This window comes from Zootermopsis nevadensis, unplaced genomic scaffold (genome assembly GCF_977971745.1).
Source record: "Zootermopsis nevadensis isolate Lab colony 2312 unplaced genomic scaffold, Znev_1.0 Znev_ptg000022l, whole genome shotgun sequence".
In the NCBI taxonomy this organism is placed as follows: Eukaryota; Metazoa; Arthropoda; class Insecta; order Blattodea; family Termopsidae; genus Zootermopsis; species Zootermopsis nevadensis.
Window position 1 is genome coordinate 10,822,008 of NW_028259154.1, and position 24,996 is coordinate 10,847,003.

General features: G+C 38.4%; 1 protein-coding gene across 10 annotated transcripts in view; it reads right to left on the reverse strand.

Moving 5' to 3' along the window:
* sns (nephrin adhesion molecule sticks and stones) overlaps nt 1–24,996 on the reverse strand; it is a 436,207-nt gene that overhangs the window by 167,377 nt on the left and 243,834 nt on the right. The window contains exon 1 of one of the 10 annotated variants that reach the window (XM_087353860.1): nt 660–720. The exons of the other annotated variants lie outside the window; for them this stretch is intronic. Within the exon in view, the coding sequence (XP_087209986.1) occupies nt 660–687 (28 nt within the window). The 5' untranslated portion in view covers nt 688–720. Of the gene's footprint in view, nt 1–659; nt 721–24,996 lie in introns of those variants that run through there. 10 annotated transcript variants of the gene reach the window in all.

Consider the following 24,996-nt stretch of genomic DNA (forward strand, 5'->3'; position numbering starts at 1 on the left):
GATAAAATAATTTCTTACAAAAAGGTATTATAGAAAGAAACTAGCATGGCTCAGGGCGTTATTTGCTACTTTTATTAGAGAATGACTGTCACGTAATTTTTTTTTATTATCTTGTTTGATGTAAAGGTCCTTTTGAGATGGTGGGGTCTGCAGTTACAATAAATATGATGCTATTAGTTAGGAATTAATGGTTATGTAAATCAGAAACATTAAACTTAATATGGAGGTAACCTGAGTAAACATAAATACATGTTAAGATATTCATGTTCACGAAATCTTATTCGCAATTCTTTCAATGAGAAGAAGCTTACACCAACTGTGAACGCCAATTTCGTCTTACCAAACCAGTTCAGAGGTAATACATTCTAATTACACTGCAGATGTACCTGGTTCGAGTCTGGTCAGAGGTACCGATGTTACTAAAGCTTTTATCAGTCTATCCAGGCCCAGTTTCAACATATTTTTTTTTCTAAATAGTCTGTGAGGTTGGTACTCAGTTGTAACAGCAACGCACGGAAAGGGTGAGCACGTAACGAATCTCAGTCAGACTGGGACTTAACCTAGGCGAATTCCAGTAAAGATATTGAGATTCAGAAAGTTCCTCAATCTCCCGAAACAAAATGCAGAGACGGCTCATTAAAAAATTCCACGACACTCACCTCTTATAATAATCTTGTCACATCTCATTCCTCTGCACACGTAATTATCGCACCACAGCGGTAAGCGACACTAACGCTGCAGTGTTTTCTTGCAATGAAACCGCAATTAGCTCGCTCTGGCGGTGACGGCCAAAAGTGCAACTCCCCCCCCCCCCCCCCCCGGGACGAACCCCTTGCGACTGACAAGTTGGTAACGCTACGGGACTGTTCTGACGTCAGCAAAAACAAGACCAGCACGGCCAGGGATCACGAGATTGGTGGAACTCGGGACCTCCCGGTGTCAAGCATTATGACCTTGTGTCAGACGCGTGCGAAATGACAAAGGAGCGTCATACTCCGTGGTCTAATGTGTACGTGCATAGATAATACAAACAAACTTAAATGGAACTTTCAAAAGGGCGAATAAGTATAAAAACTGTAATTTCTGTTTGCAGAGGACTTAGTACTGGTACTTTAAGTCCGTAACATTGACTGGCACGGGTGTTTTTAACCCCAATGGTAATGTTAACTTGGGAGGAGTTAATACAATTAGAATGTTTACTTTTAACAGATAATATCTTATAAACTAAGCAGATGAACTGAAAAAGGACTTGCTTTTTCAAGTACTGATGGAATGAGTACTTAATCTTGACATAGAGAAAGGAGATAAAACTTGAAATTCCTTGGTGTAAAGCAGCAGAGGATTTTATCATTTTAAGATCTGACGTAAACCAACTCCACACGGTACACTTGGACTGACAAAGAAGCTGTGACGTCACTGACCAAGTTCCAGGCATGCGCACTGATTTGATACGGGAATTGCGGGGGGGGGGGGGGGATATGTAACAAACAGAATTATGTGGTGCGCTGTGACAAAGCGGAAGTTAACCACCTAATTGTTTCAAGTCCCGTGCATTCAACAGGCGCTGCTGTCACAAGGCGGAGACTTCGTTTGAAAGAACTGAAATACCGATATCGAGGTATTAGACTTCTTAGAAAATCGGAAATGTTAAGAAGAGTTAGAAGCAGCCGCTGTTGTCATAATACATCAAGGAGGCAAAAGATTTTAATGTACTCCCCACACACAATTTGAGTGTGAAGAAATTGTATCTGATTTACTAGAAAACTCGTTTAATTATTGATTGTAAATATGAACAAAATTAGTAAGAATTAAGAGACAAGATTTTGGTATCTTGTGAGTTACTGTTACATTCACTGTATTATATGCGAACACAAGTTTCGGTTTTTACAAAACCATCGTCAGGAGCTTCTTAAATATCTCAAAAACCGTATTTTACCATATTAACCGGCGACAACTAATATGGCCATTTGATATAAACCAAAAACAGCTCATGATTAATAACCATAATAAAGGTTCTTATAATTTTAGACGGTAAAGCAATGTTTTCATACACAGATCAAGATATAATCACCTGTCAGTTATCACTGAAAATATTTCTTAGTCACCATATAGTTCTTTACATTTTATTACAAGAGAATTACTTCATGTAAGTTAAGTGATACAAGCCTATCTATCCACACAGCTCCAAACCCATTTATTCAAAGACTGCAAAATTTATATGCTACAAATTCTCATGGCTTCCATGTCTGAATTGTTGAGGACAGACAATTAACAAGTATCGGTAACATTAATGTGACATCATACCAATGTGTATGAAATCTATCAAAAACACTCAATAGTAAAAGTCATCCAATTACGCGCCATAGAAGCGGAAAGGGGAGAGGGTGTATAGCCCTTACTCATTCTCAGCCTCGGCACTAGATGGGGTGAATTGCCAGGGTCACGCTCCGGCCGCGTTTACCCTCGAGGAATAGTATATAGTGATAATATATATCGTTCAATCGAGCTATTGAATTTTAGATCTAGAAAGAACAATTTTAATTTGTAACCTTAAAACGCAATCTTCTGACTAAAACAGAGTTATCTACGAAATGAAAATAAAACGAGATTCTAAAGGTAGCATCAACAAGAATACAACAGAAATTCCAAATTCCAAAATCGTATTTAAGGCGACAATTGCACCTTAGGTCATTTTTGCACTAATGTCTTTGATGGTCGTTCTCGAGGATTAACAGAAGTAAAGTAGCGATAAAATTTGAAGTGGCAATCGTAATTTGAAAAATAACACGAATAATAGATAATAATTCAATTTAATTCAATAATAATATCTGGGAAGACTTTTGTTGAGAAACGCAACACGCAGACAAGGATGGGCCCATAATGTATTTTTCACTCACGCTAAAGCCTGAGAAACACCTGGCAAAGAATATTTCTGTACTTTTCTCTAACAGAATGTATCAGGAAGGGGTCAGAAGTGACAGGACTGACGACATAAATCCTCTGCCAACCCTGTTATAAACACGGATCTAGGAACCCAACTACGGAGGTATAAGCTTTTTATCAGAAACTGAAACGAATCACCTACAAACTTTACATTACCTGCTATGTGATAAGCAGTCTCTCATACAGACTCATCAACAACGCGGATTAATTTTTCGTTCGTGTTACTAAATTCGCAGTAATAGTAGACGAAGAACTGTTTAAAACTTGTTAAATTTAACAATATTTCCCCACCAAATCATTCGCTTCCATGGTAACTGTCAAATTAACTGAATATTCCAAAACCAAGTTTATTTAATCAATACATGTTACCTTATTAATTCCGGTTTGCAAATACTTCGTTAAACACTTATAAACAATACACGTTCACATTTAATTAATTTATTTATTATGCTTGCAAAAATGTTTAAAAATTTAAAAACCAAACACATTAAAAATTAATTTATTTTGGGTGTTTTAATAATCTTGAGGGGGAGTCAGTTTACGTCGCAACGTAACATCACTTTGAGAACGAGGTCACTCAAACTAAAAGCAAATTCCAGAAGGCACTGGGTCAAAGGTGAGTCTACTAACTAAACAAACAGAAAATGTTGCTACTTAAACACACCGCAGTTTGGATGCTAAAGTTTTGATGCCGGAAACAAGTTGAGCCCAAGTTTAAAACCAACTTCTCTGAGGATTACTCAAATCGGAGAGAACATCATTTACAAGTTACATTTAAAGCTGAAGAAATGTTCCATTTAAAACGATCCACAACGACGGGACCTAAACAAATAGATTTATACAATTTTTAGTTTTAATTCTTAATGTGCAAGTTACTGACAAAAATATCCATAATGATGAGAAATCGAAGTTTGAGCCGTGAAAATTTATGAACATCGCTATAATTTTTTATTGTTTTCCAGTTTCAAGGTGTGAGCGCACAGCGGTATCCCTGTTCACCCCCCCCCCCCCCCACCAAAAGTGCAAATGTTGGTAACAAGTCCCATACCGACAAAGATTCAAGGAAATTTAATATATGGACCCCATACAAAAACAGAAATATTACTCCGATTAATCATGAATGTAAAATAATGTATTAAAGAAGTCAAACTTGCCATTTCTTAATTGATGCTATGTCATCATTTGGTACATCCTCCGTTACAATTAACTGTGACATATGCCGGACAAGTGTTATGAAATTAATGCGACAATTATGTATTCAGCTGAGAATTACATAATTACTCGCGTGTGGACAAATGGTAAGATGGTGCCGCATGTCCTAAAAAGATGTATACATACATTCAATAAATGGAATAAACATTTTAATAAACTAAACGATTATATACGCGAATCTAGTAAGTGTTCAAAACGACCTCCATTACCTTCGTGGCACAATCGATAACTGTAAGCAACTGACTGAAAAGCGGCCAAAGCGTTCTTGTTGTGTATACATCTTTTTGGGACACTCTGTATTTTAAAAACCTTGTATTCAGTCAACCAGTGGCAAATGTAGCTTAAAAAACCTTATCATAAGGCAAAACGCCGATCCTGAGTCGTGTCAATCCGAAATGAATCGCTAATTATTATAACCACATGAGTCCATCAAATCGAATTTTAAAAGAAAAAGCTAGAAAGATGCTAGCAAAAATATAATTCATTTTACGCTTCACTTATTCTTCAGAAAATTGACAAGTATCTAACGTACTCATACTACAGTCGTATTTCAACAATAGTTAAAAGCTGAACCTATTTTTGGACTCGTGTTGTTTTGACAAGTACCCACATAACTGTGAATAAACATGGAATGACTCGGTTTGCTTCTTGTCACTACTAGGATGACCAATTTAAGTCGCTGTGGGTTTCAGTATTTTCTTTTCCGTCGAAACCTAAACCAACATCTAGTAGGTAAATAACGTGAGTCCAGGACTCTTCCCTTTAACTGGAACCAGCCTATGAACAATACTGTCCAAGCAAAGTAAAGACTTGGAGTTATGTCATTCTTGTTGGAAACACATTTTCCACGGTAAAAACAACACAATTACATAACAAATTGGGACTAATGTGATTCTACACATGACGGATTCACATGATCATGGCGAGAAGTGCCAACCCGTGAAACATACCACTTCAGACGCTACACACGGTGCCAAATGACATCTCGTTCTGGCCAACCCTCAGAATCAGCCAGAGATACCCTGGATGGAACGTTTACAAAGGTCAGCTGCAACTCCAAACACGCGGTTCAGATAGCGGGTCCCATACTAGGCGTTTGTAGTATACAACAGGGGTATCCAAACATACCACATGTAACACGATATAATAACTTAAATGTTCAATAACTACCTCTGTTTACTGATTCTAACTTTCAGGACGAAATTTTAGCATAATCACCGTTCGTGACCATTTCTTAAGCAATTTCGAACCACATCCACACAAATTCTTTATGTAAACCAATGTTTATTTTATTATTAAATTCTTATGAATGTCTTGATCTGCAGGGTAGTCTCCTACGACACAGTTCGCTAACCAAAACCTTGTAAGCATTTCGTGTCTTCTCCATGCTTGTTACAGTTAACTCATTTCAGTAAATACACACGATAATTGTAATGTAATTTTATCAACGCCCTCTAATATTTTAAATTTGTTCCACTCAAATATTAATGTTAGCAATTTATTCTTAAACTACTTCAGTCTTGGATAATAATATACTCAAATTTAATTTCAGGTTTTCACGTCGGCGAATATGACAACTGCCTTCTAGAATGTTACGTATTGTCCTCTGGTAGAAATCAACCGACATTTCAGAGATACTGTCTCCATCATCACCCTGACGATCGAAACAAAAATCTCTGAAACGTCTGTCAATTTATACCAGACTACACGGCCAACTACAAAGAGGATAGTAATATTAATAAAAGAATAATCTAAAGACGAGACGCAGAAATATTCCTTGACGCCTTCAAACATATGGAAATTTCACGAAAATTCGCAGTACTCACAGCCAACCTTCCAAGAGCCAGAGGTCTAAACTAAGTCCTCAGTAACCGTTGTATTATCATTCTGTTTGGCATAAATTCGAGAAAAAAAATATATACAATCTAGCTACAAGTAAACTGCTCAGACAGGGATTAGTTGAAACGATTCTAGACGTGAGAGACCGTGAATAGTTCCGAGTAAGTCAGCCAAAGCGGTAAAATGTCTGATTTATACAATAATTTAATCAAATTTAAGAATAACCTGACCTCCTTACACCCGTCTAACGGAACACTGAAAACGTACCTTAAAGTTACTGCCGATTTGAAGTCCACGTAACCATAAACCTGTTACAAACCTTCAAACTTTTATTTCATTTGACGATAACTATATCATTGAAAACCGAAACATGTCGTGAAAAAGATGATGCTCTAATTGTAAATCGAACATTTCGATAGAAAGAGCATCATTTTAATATATTTTAAATATTTTAAATATCGAATGTTAATTGTAGTAATATTATTTTAATATTTAATAAAATATTTTATTGTGATTAGACGGTTAAAATTAAACAATTATAATCATCACAATGTGACGCAACATTATCATCTCATGGATAACTATCACCTGAAACTAAGCTCTAAATTTCAAATGGCCAATTCGTTATTGTTGTCTTATAAATAGTTACTAATCTTTCAGAAGCGTTTATCGATCAATTTTGAGATTGGCATGAGATTAAACGGTATCGAAACTCAGAAGACCGAAATCGACATCCGAAATCGATACGTCGTTAAAATAGGAATGGACAGACATAACACTCGCGGATCTGGTGGTTGCGGGATATGTACCAAGGGCAATTAACACGCGAATCAGGAACACCACTGCACGTCGCGCTGGGGGCACAAATTGAACCCAGAAGACGGGACACGTGGCAACACCTGTTCGTATAGAACACTGCAAAAGACAAGAACGTGCTCGGCATCAAAATCCTATTAACAGAACCAACATTATCCTGTGCAGGGTACTTGCAGAGAGGAGAATAGAAATTTAATGGAATTTTGTTTTCTGCGGAAAAGAAAATAGAAGGAAGATGGTTCAATTCTCTATGTATTCATAGCCCGGGCAAGTTTTCAATTGGCCTCGCCTTCCGATGCAAAAATCTCTGCCTTCATTTCTTCCAACAATAAATTACGACTCCAACTTCTGGAACAATGGCGCGCGGCGTGTTTGTGTTTTGTTCTCAAGGAACTTGGGTCTCGAAGAGATTAATCTCCCCCATTCTTCTTCCCCATAAGACGAATAAGGAAGCATCTGTGTACACAGCGGAAATATTTATTCTATGGTTATTCGCTTCTTGTGCAAACCTGAATTAACTGCTGATCCATCTCGCGTCGAAAGAGACCAGCGCCAAATGACGAAGCCAGAGGAAAATGTCCTTGTCTATGTAAAACACTGAGGGCTACCAGAGTGAAGAACACCGCTGATCCGAGTTCGATTCTAGACGTGTTACAGTTTTGGTAACCAGCTACAAATGGATCTGTAAATCTAAGCGTTATTAAAACTCGGTTAAACATTTGTCCCACTGAGGGTCGTCACAACGAATGTCTCACATCTCAGTTCGTGGAATTTACAAGGAGGAATTGCGAACTTCTGAAGTGGATACATCATCAGTGCCCTGTATCAACAAGGGGCCTCCCTCACTTGACATAAATACTTAAAAGTGAAGCAAGAGGGCAGGTTTATAGAACATGGCCATCTGTTCATCTTTTGTCTCCTCATAAACTTAGGGTGCTAAGTGAAATTTTATGTTATTGCAGAGAAAATTCAATATTCATGCGTATTTATAAATTACAACGCAACACCTGAATAACATACAGCTCAAACACAACTGGATATATGTTGAGATGGTAAAGTTGCGTCATATTGTGATATAATAAATATATATTAAATCTTGTCCGTCTAATCACAATAAATTCTTATTAAATATTAAAATATTACAATAATTAACATTTTAAAATATTTAAAATATTAAATTATGTTCTTTATCGAAATATTTTAAAATGTTAATTATTGTAATATTTTAATATTTAATAAGAATTTATTGTGATTAGACGGACAAGATTTAATATATATTTGGATATATGTTGTTAAAACTGATATTTATACAAATCAAATAGCATATTATAAATAACGTAAATCTCTTTAAAGTCAACAGCTTTTAATTGTACAATTTTTAAATATGGCGTGCATTTATCGAAATTTTATAAACAATGTATCGATCTACTCAGAGTGAAATATGTTCAATGCAACAAATTTTCTTTAATCCTCCTAACATAAGTTCACTGGTGCCAATATGTTTTATTCTTCACATCTAAAATGTCGGCGAATATTATATTCTAGATTATGTTTAAAAATATATTAAAAGAGCCCTATTTAACTGTTCAGCGTTACCAAAATTTCATACAAGAAAGACTAATTTATTTGTATTTATCTTAAGTACCAAAGTGGAGCTGTGATAAACTACCAACAACAGTGTACATTTTCCCCCAGCCGGGATATGAACCGAGTACCTCATAATGTGATGCTGGGTCGATATGTTACTATGTGGAACTACTAACAGCAGGGAAAAGCCCAGAGAAGACGGTGGAATGAAATGATAGACGTTCCGCTATTCGCATCACTTCCATAAGAAAATACAGCGGATAATTTATCAGCCCGTAAAGGCGAGACGTATGCAACACTCACAGCACAACATTAAGCCTTTGAAGCCTAAGCTCGTATAAATATCATTTAAGAATTCAGTCCACACAGCAAATAAAACACGAAAATTCTTTTTCACAAAGATCAGTTACGTCATTTAAAGAAATAATCCCGGTTTATACTGAAAATTACACCAAACTCTCAAACACAAAATGCACTGTTACTGATTACTAAAGCAGATGGTATATAAAGGTTTAAATAGTTTAACTCAGCTTTCTGCGTTGAGACAAATACCAGGATAGTACCTTAAATTATACCACATCCTTTCCAATTCATTACCCACTGTAATCCTCCAGTTTAACGTCGTATAGTCTAGATCAGTGGTAATCAACCTGGGGTACGCCTACCCGCGGGGGTACGCGAGGACATCTTAGGGGGTACGTGAAATTTAAAAAAGAAATATATATTATTTCATGATAAACACTGAATAATCAGTAATGTAATTTATTTAAATTATTTTAGATGTAGATTATATACTATGCATAACTTGGGTTATACACCAACAAATTTGGGGGTACAAAGTTGAAGAGAAATTATATCTGGGGGTACGCGAACAAAAAAGGTTGAATACCACTGGTCTAGGCACCTAAAGATTTGTTAAATAAATATAAACAGTAAGTTGTGACAGACAGTAAACATTTCTGGGTACATCAATATCAAACTTAAATGCACAAATCATGTACAATAAACACTCAAGTACAAAACACATAAAATTTATTATATAATCAGTAACAAGACAGACGGGACGGATTTGTCCCCCACAAACGACCCCTTGATGTCTGTTCAACATAGACTGAGGCGTGTTTCGCGCACATTACTCACGTATCAGGTTTATTTACTGTGGCCTTGGCGATGAAGCGAAAATTTTTTCAAGGTTCAGCGTTTGGATTCTTCCATACAGCGTCACATCCATAACCGTGTACTCTTGGCAAAACGGATTTTAAAGGCATTCAATACGTCTTATGTTAAGTCGACCGCAAAGCGTTGTCTTGTTCTAGATCAGTCAGGGCAGAAGCGTCTCGGGGCAGAGAAGTCGTCAGTCAATAATGTAAGGCTGGATTAGTGTGACCTTTGGTTTCCACATGAAGCTCACTGTAATGAAATGACAGCTACCGCCATATAATAAAAGTTCTAAGGTGATCGTTTCGATTTCCGATGTGTAGTGTCGCCGATAGAAGAAATGAACAAAAGAAAGTAAAAAGTAAAAAAAGAGAAAGCAGAAATAAAATCACAAAGGCGGAAATCCAAAGACAGAAGAACAGCGCGTATTACCGCAGTTTGCAATACGTCACAAACAATCGTCCTTGCTGTTCGATCCGTCGACCTGACTCCGCACTGAAGCGAGCGCCTTGCTACATCGGCAACTTCTCTGACACGATTGTGTAGCGCATGTAGAAGAACTCAGGGGCTTTTAAAAAATACGATAAGAGAAAATGCACTCATAATTAGATTTCTTCGTAATTCAGCATACTTAAGAAATTATTCTGAAATTAGCACTATCAAATATAGATCGAGACCACCGTCAAGTCGTGAAACATAAAATGCAAGAATTTTTTTGTAAAACGCGATTCTACAGAATCAGAATTTAAACCTGTAAAAAGAAGCTTCCAGAAAGAACTAATGGCCGTGTGATATTGAAATAGTTGGTACCGAATTATGCAGTCGAGTGGCGAAAACATTACATTGTTAAAACTGTCCAGCGTTCCAGCCTAAGCCTGGATTAGCTTAACCGCTGTTCTTCCTATGTTTTCCTCAGTCCCTGAAGGGCTGTTTCGAAAATTACATTACGAATTATTTCGCCCATTTCATTTTAAATTCACTGTTCATTAATCATTGTATGATTCAACGATATAGGATTTACACTCTTAGCTAGACCAACAGCGTTCTTAAGTAATAAATAAAACAGGAAATAAACAAATTTAATTGGTCCAAAATAGTGTTCACTAGACGTTTTTGTGGTGTTGAATCTTGGACTTCTATCACAAGAAATACGTTTATGTTGTTAGTTAGTTCATTATGTAGTAGTAATGCAGACAAGTAGTTAGGAATTCTCGTTAGGAAGTTTGACCAACAGAGAATAAATATTACACAGAACACTCTTCTCGGTTCACTGGTTCCAAGGAAGCAGACAGACAGAAGAGCTGAGTTTCTGTAACACAAACATTACGTTATGGCAACTCAGTCGGCAGAATTCCATTTGCCGCTGGACCAACACCTTCAGGGTACACGACCTCATCAAGGACCAACGTCAGGCATCGAACACGTGACCCCGTACTGTTTCTCAATCAGCCGGCAATAATGATAAACACAACACGTTATGATAGATCGATCAGTCATGACCAGTATGCGGGAGGTTAAGGGTTCAAATCTCAGCCCAGAAACCGACTAAACTAAGAACTTTTGTTGTTAAACTCAGTCACGTCTGGAAAATTATGGGACAACTTTACATTAATCCGCGCTTTTTATAAATAATTACTTCACTGACCGTTGTATCATTCTACGGTGTTAATTTAACTCATGAAGACGTTAAAACCATAAAGAAATAAAGACACACGGTGTTCAGATTCCAATATTTTTTGGTTGAATTCTAAGCTGACATAATTAACGCTGATTGTACTTTAAAGAAAATATAACGTTGTAAATTTAAATGTCTTCTGTGACTTTTCGCCGTGCAGATAACAGAAGTTTCCCCATGTTTCAGAAGTGTGTACTGTCTCAATCGTAAGACTGATAATGCTGAGTGAAGACATCAAGAATTTCTGAAATGTCAGTTTCTATCTCTACCAAACTATACAGTACGCCATCCCAGAAGATATTCATCTTCATATTCATTGCCTTGAAAAATTTAAATATCACGAAGAAACGCTGTAGTTTGGTTCCACCTAATTCCACTAGGAGGCATTTTAGTTAACAACCTCTGTCGGGGGGGGGGGGGGGGGGGGGAGCGCCTAGCGGTTAGGCAAACAGTATCACATAAACGCGAGCGGCGTGTAACTCAGCCTACTAATCTCTTTAACACTGAAAAATCCTGATCATAGACGATCAACTGTTTACAGAAAAACCCAGGTTAACAACAAACATAAATACAAAAGAAGACTTGACTCCTACCACAAGGAAACAACATATATTCTTAAGATGATAAAGTTGCGTCATTTTGTGATAAATATATATTTGTTTAAATTTGTCAGTCTAATCACAAAAGTTCCTATTAAATATTAAAATATTACAAATATTTAATATTTAATTTAATATTTTAATATTTAATAGGAACTTTTGTGATTAGATATTTAATATTTTGATATTTAATAGGAACTTTTGTGATTAGACTGACAAATTTAAACAAATAAAAAAAACATATATTCTAGAAATATTTATAATTTACAGAGCAAAAATTGTAATGAGTTCAGCAGAGGACAGTAACTATCACGACAGTTAATTTAAGCGATTGCAAAATGATCCCAGGGATTAATTCACTCTCATGTTCAAGAATGCAGACATGAAAGAACATTGTCGTTTATTCCTGTGAACGAGAACGTCGGAGCTGAAGAACCAGGAACACGAAGCGACGTCAAAGTAAGAAACCAAACCCCAGGCTCTCGCCTACCTTTGATTACGTCGCCTGTTCATAGGATATTCCTATGCAGCCACACCGCAGTCCTTACAGAGTGTAATTTGATACATTGTAAACGCCTGAATTACGTCATCGATACAATAAACTGGACGAGGAATTTTTGTGGTCCACGTATTTACGGCTTCCTGGAAAATCAAATGTAAGGATTCTCAGCAAGTAATTAATAAATTAAACACGAAATGTATTCACAGCGTAAGAATTATAGTACGTTGATGTTACTATCCCGATTTCCAATTCGTAAATGTTCTCACATAAACCGTATTAGAGAAGAATGTCTCTTACGTAAAATTTCCATCTTTGCCCTTTGAGTACTGCACCGGAGACGTCAGGTTTAAATGGGGAAAAAAATATCTTTGCGTGGACCAGATGACTAGAGTCAGTTTGGGCATAATCTAGCGGAGATTCCAACACGTGGATATACGGGCGCCTGGCTGAAAGTTTCAAGGTCGCTCCCGTACGGGAGTTTCATACAAAATACCCGATATTTCTGGCCGATTTTTAGATTGAAATGGACTGTGTCGACGAATTTTATTAAAAGCTCTTGAACTGCAGGTGTCATAAAAATCCGTTGAGTGGTTATCCTCTTGTTACAAGCGGAAATACAGAAAAGGCGATGCTGATTTGCGAGTTTCGTCAAATTTTACGTCGTGAATAGGCCTTGTGCGGCGACTGGTTAGAGCAAGAAACTGCACGAAATCTGTATCTTGCTGGAATAAATTAAAACCTGGACTAAATTGCATAAATATGGCGCTTGTCCGAATCAGTGACAATTCAATTTAAAACTGTTGCGTTCACCAGAATTCGACTTTTGAATTTATCAAATGGCTCCAGTGCCGTCAGTGTCATTTGTATCGACATAATTTGCAAAGGCGCTGTGTCTGGATAAGAAATCACGTTGTTATAGGAGACTTCCTAGTGGCTACGCTGCTGGCAGGGGATTCCCCACGTCAGGATTATCTAGCTGAGGATTCCCCACTCAAGTATTATATAGATGGGGATCCCCCACACCAGGATTATCTAGCTGGGGACTCCCCATCTGACCACATCCGCGCGAAAAACTGCATGTATATTACCGCTATCATCTGATTAGAACCAAAATTGGAATGCAACGACAAGTTTTAGTAGAACTCCGAAATATTTAATTTCGTCTTAATATGTTCAACGATTACAGAGTTTTACATGCTGACAGGCGGACAGGACAGACATCTTAAAGCTAATAGGCGTATTTTTGAAAGTTTTAATTGCGCCTAGGAACTAATAAAAATTAAACTGGATTAAACCCGCATCTGAGAAACATGGGATTAACGGAAGTGCAGGAGTTTCAAAAGTTAGTAGATCACAATGTACGTCACAGCCGATTGGAAGAGTGATTAAATCAAATTTGATGATACGAGAGACATACATTCCATAGCGAAAAAATCGGTGTCACACAAGATAGTGGTTGGCGTACCTGACGGAAAGCTACCAACTGAAGGGTACCATCTTAGAAGAAATTGATTCTAAAGACCTTATACTGACCGACCTGGCTAGGAACAGAGACAAAATGGCTGAATATCTATGCCATACTTATAAATACTTAAGTTCATTAATAACAGGAACAATTTTCGCCCACAGAATAATTATCACGTGCCTGAGACAAACTGCGCTACGAACATGGGGTTCAGCCAAATAACTTACATTTAAACGATAACTAATTCTGTATAAAAAAACCTTACAAATTCATCAAAAATAAAACTGTTAAAATCAGACAGTAATGGAGTGCTGTAAACGTAACTTTGCACTTCATAGACAACTTCCTGTGGCTCAGTGACACGCTTGTTTCCAGGCGCAGAACGCAGAGGTCACTGTAACGACTAGTAAAATCCCGTTCTCTAATAATATTCGTTATAACGAGATGTTAATCCGTTGTTCGGATTACTACTCATCGCCGGCATTAATATCTGCTTGTACAACTCTAAGGAGCAGGTTAGCTCAGTGAGTACACCTCTTAAACATTTCCTGAAATGACAAGAGATTTGAGTGAGATTTCAGGTTCACACGGCAGCGAAAATGAAGATGTTTATCATCTGGGCTGTGGAGCCGTGTGGATTCCGAGGTGGTTATCAAATTTCACTTATACATCTAATTAAATTATTCATAAACACAGACTTTACATCATAGGTAAATTTTAATGAAACTGAGTCACGTCACTAAACCAAAATGGCAGTTGCGAGAGTAGGCTGCACACAGAAGCAACACTAGTGCTCCTCAGTGTAGATTTCGAAAGTTTCTGTGATGGCTTCCTAATGTCGACTGTCAGTTGTTTACACGGTGAATCCCCTCGTATTCGTAAAGCGACGTGGCCGCGCCCTAATCCCATGTCGCTCCACGGTCCATTTGATTCTCTGAGCGCTGAGGTCGATAAAATGTTTGTTACCCTCAATGGCTTTCCTCAGCCTCTCCCTACAAAACACATGTTTACTAACGTTTCAGAGGTCATACTGCCTCCGTCATCAGAGTATGAAGATTTCTGTCTTCTGGGTTGTTGCGCTGTGTAGTCTGGTCGATGTTAACCAACGTTTCAGAGGTCATACTGCCTCCGTCATCAGAGTATGAAGATTTCTGTCTTCTGGGTTGTTGCGCTGTGTAGTCTGGTCGATGTTAACCAACGTTTCAGAGGTCATACTGCCTCCGTCATCAGAGTATGAAGATTTCTGTCTTCTGGGTTGTTGCGCTGTGTAGTCTGGTCGATGTTAACCAACGTTTCAGAGGTCATACTGCTTCCGTCATCAGAGTATGAAGATTTCTGTCTTCTGGGTTGTTGCGCTGTGTAGTCTGGTCGATGTTTACCAACGTTTCAGAGGTCATACTGCCTCCGTCATCAGAGTATAAAGATTTCTGTCTTCTGGGTTGTTGCGCTGTGTAGTCTGGTCGATGTTAACCAACGTTTCAGAGGTCATACTGCCTCCGTCATCAGAGTATGAAGATTTCTGTCTTCTGGGTTGTTGCGCTGTGTAGTCTGGTCGATGTTAACCAAAGTTTCAGAGGTCATACTGCCTCCGTCATCAGAGTATGAAGATTTCTGTATTCTGGGTTGTTGCCCTGTGAAGTCTGGTCGATGTTAACCAACGTTTCAGAGGTCATACTGCCTCCGTCATCAGAGTATGAAGATTTCTGTCTTCTGGGTTGTTGCCCTGTGAAGTCTGGTCGATGTTAACCAACGTTTCAGAGGTCATACTGCCTCCGTCATCAGAGTATGAAGATTTATGCCTTCTGGGTTGTTGCGCTGTGTAGTCTGGTCGATGTTTACTAACGTTTCAGAGGTCATACTGCCTCCGTCATCAGAGTATGAAGATTTATGCCTTCTGGGTTGTTGCGCTGTGTAGTCTGGTCGATGTTAACCAACGTTTCAGAGGTCATACTGCCTCCGTCATCAGAGTATGAAGATTTCTGTCTTCTGGGTTGTTGCGCTGTGTAGTCTGGTAGATGTTTACCAAAGTTTCAGAGGTCATACTGCCTCCGTCATCAGAGTATGAAGATTTCTGTCTTCTGGGTTGTTGCCCTGTGAAGTCTGGTCGATGTTAACCAACGTTTCAGAGGTCATACTGCCTCCGTCATCAGAGTATTAAGATTTCTGTCTTCTGGGTTGTTGCCCTGTGAAGTCTGGTCGATGTTAACCAACGTTTCAGAGGTCATACTGCCTCCGTCATCAGAGTATGAAAATTTCTGTCTTCTGGGTTGTTGCCCTGTGAAGTCTGGTCGATGTTAACCAACGTTTCAGAGGTCATACTGCCTCCGTCATCAGAGTATGAAGATTTATGCCTTCTGGGTTGTTGCGCTGTGTAGTCTGGTCGATGTTTACTAACGTTTCAGAGGTCATACTGCCTCCGTCATCAGGGCGATGAATCGACCAGACTACACAGCGCAACAACCCAGAAGACAGAAATCTTCATACTCATCGCTGTGAAAACCTCAAATCTTACATATGAAAAGTGTTGTTTCCAGCCTATTCAGCTCAAGATAGTCTGTTACGTCTTGTCTACTTCACTCTGAACATTGTTTATGATCGTTTATTTAATGATGTTTTGTCAACTGCATAGATCAGAATAACCATTAACCATATTCTCTAAGAATGTTAATAAACATGACTGTGATGTCTCATCACATAAATTGTTTGGAGAGGCCGAGGAACACTTCCAAATATCTCGATTAGGGAAACCGAACTCGGGACAAGCCTCCCCCCCCCCCCGAACAAGATGTCCAGTCATAATTACACTGATAACATCGTGTCTGCAAGCATGTCTCAAACAACTGACACTTTTTATGGATTCGTTATGAAAATCATGTCACTGACTGTCAGTAATATCAACATTCACATGGTGTAAGTCTCTCAGAAATGAACAACACTAAATAATAACATTCAATCAATCGTCCATACATCCACAGATTTTAATCACAACCGGTATAAGAACCATTAACACTACTAAAATCTGTATGTCGCAGAAAGCATTATCGAAGTCCGGATGCAGATGAATGGAGTGTACAGTGTCTCGTGGTTCAGTCTAAAGGCGTGAATATTAAAATTATTTTAAACCAAACAGAATACAGTCTATTACGTAAGATTTGAGGTTTTTACGACGGTGAATCTAAAGATTACTGTCTGAATGCCGCGATGATGGAGGCAGCAAGGACCTCTGAAACGTCGGTAAACATCTGACAGTCTACACGGCGCAACAACTCAGAATACAGAAATCTTCACAGTCTATTAAGTTTGATAATTCGTAATGGCTCCATTATCAGTAGCAATAGTAGATACTTCGTATTGTGTTAGCATATAATTAATTACTTTGGTTACATAATTGTCTAATCACTTATTTGGTCGGTAATTAACTCTAATTAGGTAGCACATAAACCACTAGGTCAACTAACTGTGAAACATAGAACTTTCCTGCATTGATCGTATAGAGAGAGAGAGGCCTTTGATGATAAAAATATAGACCTACCTCGTAAAAACAGTCTTTGTACTAAAGCACCTGTGACGTTATTAATAGCAACGCATCTGAAGAAGAAACCAAGAAAGTAGGAGTTGACGGTGATCGTAAAGAAGGCTGTGATATGTTTTACGACAACCTTAATGAGCGGTCAGAGGAAACTGTTCAGAAGGCTGGGTTTTATCTATGAACAGAAACATCGCGGAAAACCATCCTTTTTATAGCACATTGCGTTTTTTAAGGTACGGACGCATTATCTGAGCCTCCATTTAATCTATTATTCGGCGCCACACTGGGCTGTCCAAAAGCCAGTTTCAATTCATGGTCTCGCTTTATTTCACGGGAAAGTTTTCTTAGTTGTAGGGCAAGATATCGAATTCTAAGTCAGAGACAGGAAAAATGTGAGAAAGTTTCAATTTGAAACTAAAAATAACACTGGTGACACTACATGATCTGTGAGTGAAGGTTGGGGCAATAGTGAATCTATATGCAATTTATACACAAAATTGGAACTACGTTTATATTTTTTTTTAAAAAAAAAGCTGCACCTGACAGTTTAAAATGATAGGTGATGGAGTAGTGAATACATTTTCAGGAGAAAGTTTAAACCAAAATTATTATAAACTCAAAACATATCAAAAAGTAATTTCTGTATGTGGACGTATTTCCCCTATTGGCGAGTGAACTTAGGCTAACATATTTTCGAAATTATCATACTAATAATATTTATTGATATACAGACACATTTATCCCATAACATCAAGTTTCACAAATCTGAATTTACCCAATTATTAAAAGAATATTAATACCTACTTTGCTTTCAAACTCGATTTACCATCAACACAAAAAATTGCAACAAACTAATAAAAACATTAAAATATTATTTAAAGATTTGTTTGCACCTACTTAAATATGAAATTAACTAAAACATTACCGCCCTCCGTCATCGGGGCTATTTCCCTAAATACGGAGACAGCAACGTCATCTGAAACGTCGGAAAACGTCTGCTAGATTACACGGCGCAACAACTCAGTAGACAGTCACATTCATAGTCTACGCCGACAGCCCGAAATCTCACTGAAAATGTTACAAATTTCAGAAGCATAAGACAATGACTGCCTCAGGCATAATGGAGGCCCCCCCCCCCACAAAACAAAATATAATTACAAACCAAAGCAGGAATTAAAAAAGTAGATTATCGGAATTTATTTTCTACGATTTAAAGAGTAATTTAACAAAACCATTATAACTTTCACAAGCGCGTACACTGTTTCACGTTTCACGATGTCTCCAGCAAGTTAAGTTTCATTCTAAAACATGAAAAATTACAGTTATAATTACTTTCCTCGATTTTACTTTAAATTAGTTAAAACAAGAACCAAACTTTGACATTAAAAAACAATTTTCAAAACGGGGGTTGGGGGTGAGCACGCGTATCTGTCGACGTGATTCAGACAAAACGCTGTCTTGTCTTGGCTCATTATCGGCGTTCTCCTCCATACATTCACTGTTGGCATCCCTTCACACGATATGTTCTTCCCTTTTCGTGTAATCGCATTGTTCTCCACGATAAAAGAGCAAGGATAATCGGCCTCTTCCTAAGACACGTCAAAGCCAGAGACGACCTTTTCCGCAGTGGATCTTCCGTCCCTAGGAATTCGACGTGTGTCCTCCAGCTTTATTCGACGTCCTTGCAAAGTTTGCACGCGCTTATTTGCAGTGGTTTGTTTATAGGGTGAACTGGTTATGACTTTGTATATTTCATGGACCGGGGGAGGGGGTTCTTTCTTCTTCCCGTCAGCTTGCTAAAATTGCGGAAGACGGGATATCACTGACGATGGCATCTAGCGATCAACGACACAACCCGGTCTCATGTCATATTTTATAACATCCTGCAAACTCTTCCGGAAGTCCCAGGTTCAGGGATGTTTATGTCAGATACTCAATACTCTTTTACAAAGCTGGTTTTAGTGTTAAATAATTTCTCCCCATATCTGTCTGTTTCTCCTCAGGATGCTTTATTTTCAAGAAACTCAAATTCACCAGTGATGACATAAATTAGGACAGATTTGACCGAATTCGGTTTACATGGACCCTTATTTCGTAGTGTTCGGTGTTAAGGACTTAATAAATATGTGTTTTATAACTGATTTCATGCTCTACTTACGTATATATTATCGTTCCGCTATCCAAACATCCACCCCTCAAATAATATATCCAAAGCCCTAATATGTCTACGCCGCGCACCTGAGTTTGTGTGTTATATGCGTTATACACGGATCTCTGACAATTTCAAAGGCTCCAATGGGCTTAAGGCAAATGTGAAAATCAAACTTGATAAATACAATGTTTTCTTATTACCGCAATATGTCATAGGAGTAAGATACCGTTTTATAACTGCTGAAGCCGGGCTTCGCACCAAGGCCCAACAGAAGGGACCATACGAGGTGCGATCGGAAAGTTTCTAGACTGCGCCTATAAAAACCCGTACACTTATCTCAGGTATTATATTCATCCATCACCCTCGAAGTAGTTCCCCTGGGAGTGAACACAACGATCCCAGCGCCGCTGCCAAGCCTGGAAGCATCCCTGGAAATCTTTCTTTGTCAGCCTGTCAAGCACCATCTGCGATTCTGCCTGAATCTCTTCTATCGTCTCAAATCTCCTTCCCTTTAGCTGAATTTTCATTTTTGGGAAGAGGAAGAAGTCACACGGAGCTTAGAAAGGAAGTTGGGGTCGGTTCTTGCAAGATCTTTGAGCTCCTGACAAACGAGAAGTCGAATCTGCTTCTGGTCCTCAGACAGGATGCGTCGCATGTGGAGTTCTTCCTTTAGAATCAGCTGACAGGTCCCATGTGCACGACCAATTGCGGACTCCCCAAATGCTTGCTTTAGCATTTCATAGGTTTCCGTAGCCGTTTTGGCGAGTCTTTGGCAAGAGATTCAGGCAGAATCGTAGATGGTGCTTGACAGGCTGACAAAGAAAGATTTCCAGGCTTGGCAGCGGCGCTGGGATCGTTGTATTCACTCCCAGGGGAACTACTTCGAGGGTGATGGATGAATTTAATACCTGAGATAAGTGTACGGGTTTTTATACGAGCAGTCCTTAAACTTTCCGATCGCACCTCGTAAATACACACGTATTTTCAAAAGTTCTATATTCTGTTCTCTTCCTGGCGTTAAAAAACGTAAATGATTCTTGTAATTGTCAATACGAAACAAATAAAACATTGTCAATATCATACCAAAGTTGGCAAACGTGCATCTCAAATCAGCGAGTTGTATAAAAAAATATTCATAAGATTTACGACCACCAGTGGCTAATGCTCTAAATTCGTACAAAGCGAAATCACAATGCGCTATAAAATAGGTTCACGCACTTCCCCTATAGCACGGAGAGTCTAGCGTCTTACATTTTAGACGACGCTTACACGAGAAGGCCGCCTAACCAGGTCGTCAGACTTTAGTGGTCACATTACCATAGTAAACGCGGCAGGAATTCCACAGTCATTCAATAAAACTGATCATTTCACTCTTTCTTTATATTTCCAGACTTACATACAACTTTCTTATGAAATCCTTTTATAATAAAGACCTACTTTACTTTTCAAGTCTTACAACAAGCGTTACTCACAGACTGAACTGATATGTTTCCTTTCGTCAAAGACTTTCGATCTCCAAGTCATAAAAACGTTGAAAACGAGGCACAAAACTTTAAAACTTTAAAAAGTATTTCATAATAAATGTAATGAGTATCACATCTGTAGGCCTAAGATTAAAATTAATAGCAGTAGTACAATTTCTCCTGCTATTACTAATGGCGATTTGGTATAATAAAGTGATGAGATGGATCCAGTGTGATGATTATCACTTTGAGGGCGGTGTGCGCTGGCGCGTTGTTATGATGCGTCGCATGTGGAGTTCTTCCTTTAGAATCAGCTGACAGGTCCCATAGCCTATCCCAACAATGTCGCACAAGTCGTTGATGGTACGACGTCGATCTTCTTGAATGGCCTGCCGAATCTTCGTAACATTTTCGGGCGTTGTGCTCGAAGATGGTCGTCCAGAACGCTCGTCATCATCGACAGAGGTTGGGCCATTTTTAAAACGTGAATGCCACACAAAAGTTTGTGCACGACCCATTGCGGACTCCCCAAATACTTGCTTTAGCATTTCATAGGTTTCCGTAGCCGTTTTGGCGAGTCTTTGGCAACATTTGATGCACACGCCATTCCGAAATCGCAGGAGGGTCGGTGTAATGCACTACCAAAACGCCCGTAAGTAAGAAACAAATGCTAATTCGATGATTCCGTCTGGCACACTGATTCACTATGAATGTAGGCCGCACTCCCTAAAGGCAGAAGCTCGTACTACATCCGGTTCGCCCTCTATTGACACAGTCTTGAAACTTTCCGATCGCACCTCGTATATACAGCAGCAAATTTGGTGGCCGAATTTCAGTATTTTGTTAGCCGCTGTCAACTGTGTCTCGAAGCTAACGGCAGCCATTTTGAACACACGGATTAGAGTCGTTAATTCACTAAACGCCAATAGTGACGTAATGGTACATTCATTGAGTTTATGTATACATCATTTGGGTACAACCTGTATATGTACTCCAAATGGATGGCAGAATGCTAAATCTGTTGTACGTGGCGTGTGACTTCAACCTTAAGCCTATACAAATTTCCAAAAATGGAAAAAATTATATTTCTGACAATCCTTTATACGCATTTAACAGACATGATGGACTGCCACACAACTAAACTACAACTGCAGAAAATACTCATTTAATTTGAGTGAACGGGTAAATACCACGAGGAAACAAAAACAAATGAAAAACAGTGATACTTCACACTTTATCACAAAAATATAAACGCTGTATCCAAGTGTTCAAAAAGTTCGATTTAGTATCTGACAGTCACTACTCAAATATATAAAATATTACACTGGTTATTTGCTACAAATTTGTTTAAGACGATTTAAAATCTAAAATATACTACAAATTCTAGCAATGGATATACTACCTATTCACAAGCCATACGGGTTACTCAAAACAAAATGTCACTGGCAGTTGATGCAGCGTGCGAATTCCAAAACCCGCTACTCATATAACGGCTTTAAAGAGCAATTATAAATAATACTGTTCCAATTTCCATAGTGAAACAACAAATATTACACAAATAACAAACCACATACTCGCAATTCCTGCTTTAGAGCTCCATTTTACAGGAGGCATAGATTAATAGTTATGAGTATTCATAAAGTTTGCTGAAAACGACAAAACATGGCGGCCACTTTGAAATAAATTTACAGTTTCTATTTCCGAATATTCGGGATAAATGCAATCCGAGTACCGTGCGCGTGCTGCAGACATGTGTATCCTTGGAACCACTTTTAACCGGGAGACTGTTTACACATCGCAAACAAGCATCTGATCTAAACATGTCGTCATTTGTTTGTCGTCTGTCGACTGTTTCGACCACAACTCGATTCCAATTCTCGTATTATGGTAGCATGTCAGCACCAGAGCCACCAAACGGTAATATCAGAAACTGCATAGTGACGTAAAAATCGTGTTCTAATTTTTACGAGTCCAGCTGATACTTTTTGCAGATCAAGGACGCAGTTTAATGGCTGCTTAAAAAAACACTCAAATAAACAAACGTACTTTCGTGTATGTATCTACTCCATACAAACAAAGTTGATATATTCACTGTGCCCGTGAACATATATATATTTAGAAAATAACTCCACTTGTTCCAGAAATGAAGGACACATGAAAACTCAGAAAATGAAATAAATGATATCAAAATTCTTCTCATTAAAAGGATCTAGTGACAGGACTTAACTACTGACAAACGAATTTAGTTACATTTATCGTATAAAGTGTTTGACATATGAGGCGTAATGTCTATTTCTGGCACAAGTAAAGAATAGTCTAAATATAAAAGGAAGTGGTTGTGGTATATTTTTAACGCAGTGCATGCCTACTACCTTTTTTTTTTAAGTGTTCTGTCTGCCGACAGGTCCATATGAACAGGATCCTTCCATCCTTTTCTCGGACTGGGACCTGTTCATATACGTTCTTGGCAGATGATCTAGAAGTGGTTTGCCATTGCCTTCTTCTGTGTGTGAATGGAGTAATTGTTGGGATGCCACGGAGAAACCGGGGAAGCCCCCGGAGGAAAACTCCGTGTTACCTAGACCACGGCCCTGCCCAACACAAGTTATAAATTCGGGCACCGCCGGGAATCGAACCCGAGACCCCAGGATTATAAGGCCTACTACCTACGTAAGGTAAATGTGTAAAGACATGACAAATTTAAGCAATGTTATCTACAGCCACGGATAATAAAAGTTGTCACAACAGGAAGGCCTAAATCTGGTCTCCCTGTCTGCATGCGTTTAAGAACTTTGCCATGCATGTACACGTTTTGGAGAACTGAAAAGTTCTTGATCTGAATTTTACTGAAATTTTATAACCTGGGTTGTCACATTCTTACGTACAAATATTTGAAATAATATTGGACATACCGAAAAGTTTAATGCCTAACTTAATAGTCGGTATCAAATTAAAAATTTATGTCATGTCACACGTCATAATATTTTAGAAAATATGACTGTCGAATATTAAACTAAATGTTATCCAAAGCCTTTCAGACGATAATATGTCGTCCCATTAACAGTTCCCTAAATGTACAATTCTAATGATTACCCAGCATCGTATCCAATAAGAATTTGGGTTGAATCTGCCTGAGCGTTAAGCTACGACCTCGTTTTCACTATAAGATGAAGAAAGCGTTTATTTGTATTCCCGTCACAATGTTGGTGTAGCATAAAAACATTCTGTCATTAATGGTTTTCAAGTGACCAATCTGGTTTTGATTAAATGTTATGCAAGTAATAATATGATTGATACGCTATGAATCTCACATAGACTAAGCCACGGCTCAGGAGACCAGGTTAAATCAAGGGGATGTCCGTACGTAATCTGTGGAATATCACAGGAGATTAGTTTCGTGTGGGACAACTACGATATAAGTTGCTTGTTATACGCGTTCCTGTAAATCATCGAATGAATTCCGAAACGTATAAATGCCAGATTTTCAGTTATACACCATAGGCCTTAATCTGTCAGTACCCTGAGTCGAATTAGGAGGTGGGGGGGGGGGGTCCTCAAAATGCGCGCGCAGCTCAATGGGACTCAGCGGAAACTTATATCGCGGCCGTGGATAGGATAATGATATTACTCAAAACACTGAAATAAAACCGCAGATAGCGAATAATAATTTTCGAAGGACTTGCGAAGAACCAATTTTGGGATCTTTCGAAGAAATGTCTAGAATTTATTTCAAGAAACTGAACTATAAAGAAAATAATTAAAATTTTCGATTCTTTGCCAGAGATTATATAACCTGTGGACCAAAACATTACTGTTATACAAAGCAGGGATTCGATGTAGGTACTGTCAGAATATATACGTTACTGATAATCTACTCGTAATATAATAGCCAATGTCCGTCACGCTTGACTGTACGAGTGCGTCGTTCATGAGAAACGAAAACAAATGAAATTAAGTTCTGACGGTGGCGACTTTCGCATCAAGAAATGCAAACGAGGCTAGGGGTACGCCTATGGTGGAATCTGGCGGATTTTGCGTTTGGAGGGAGTATTAAGT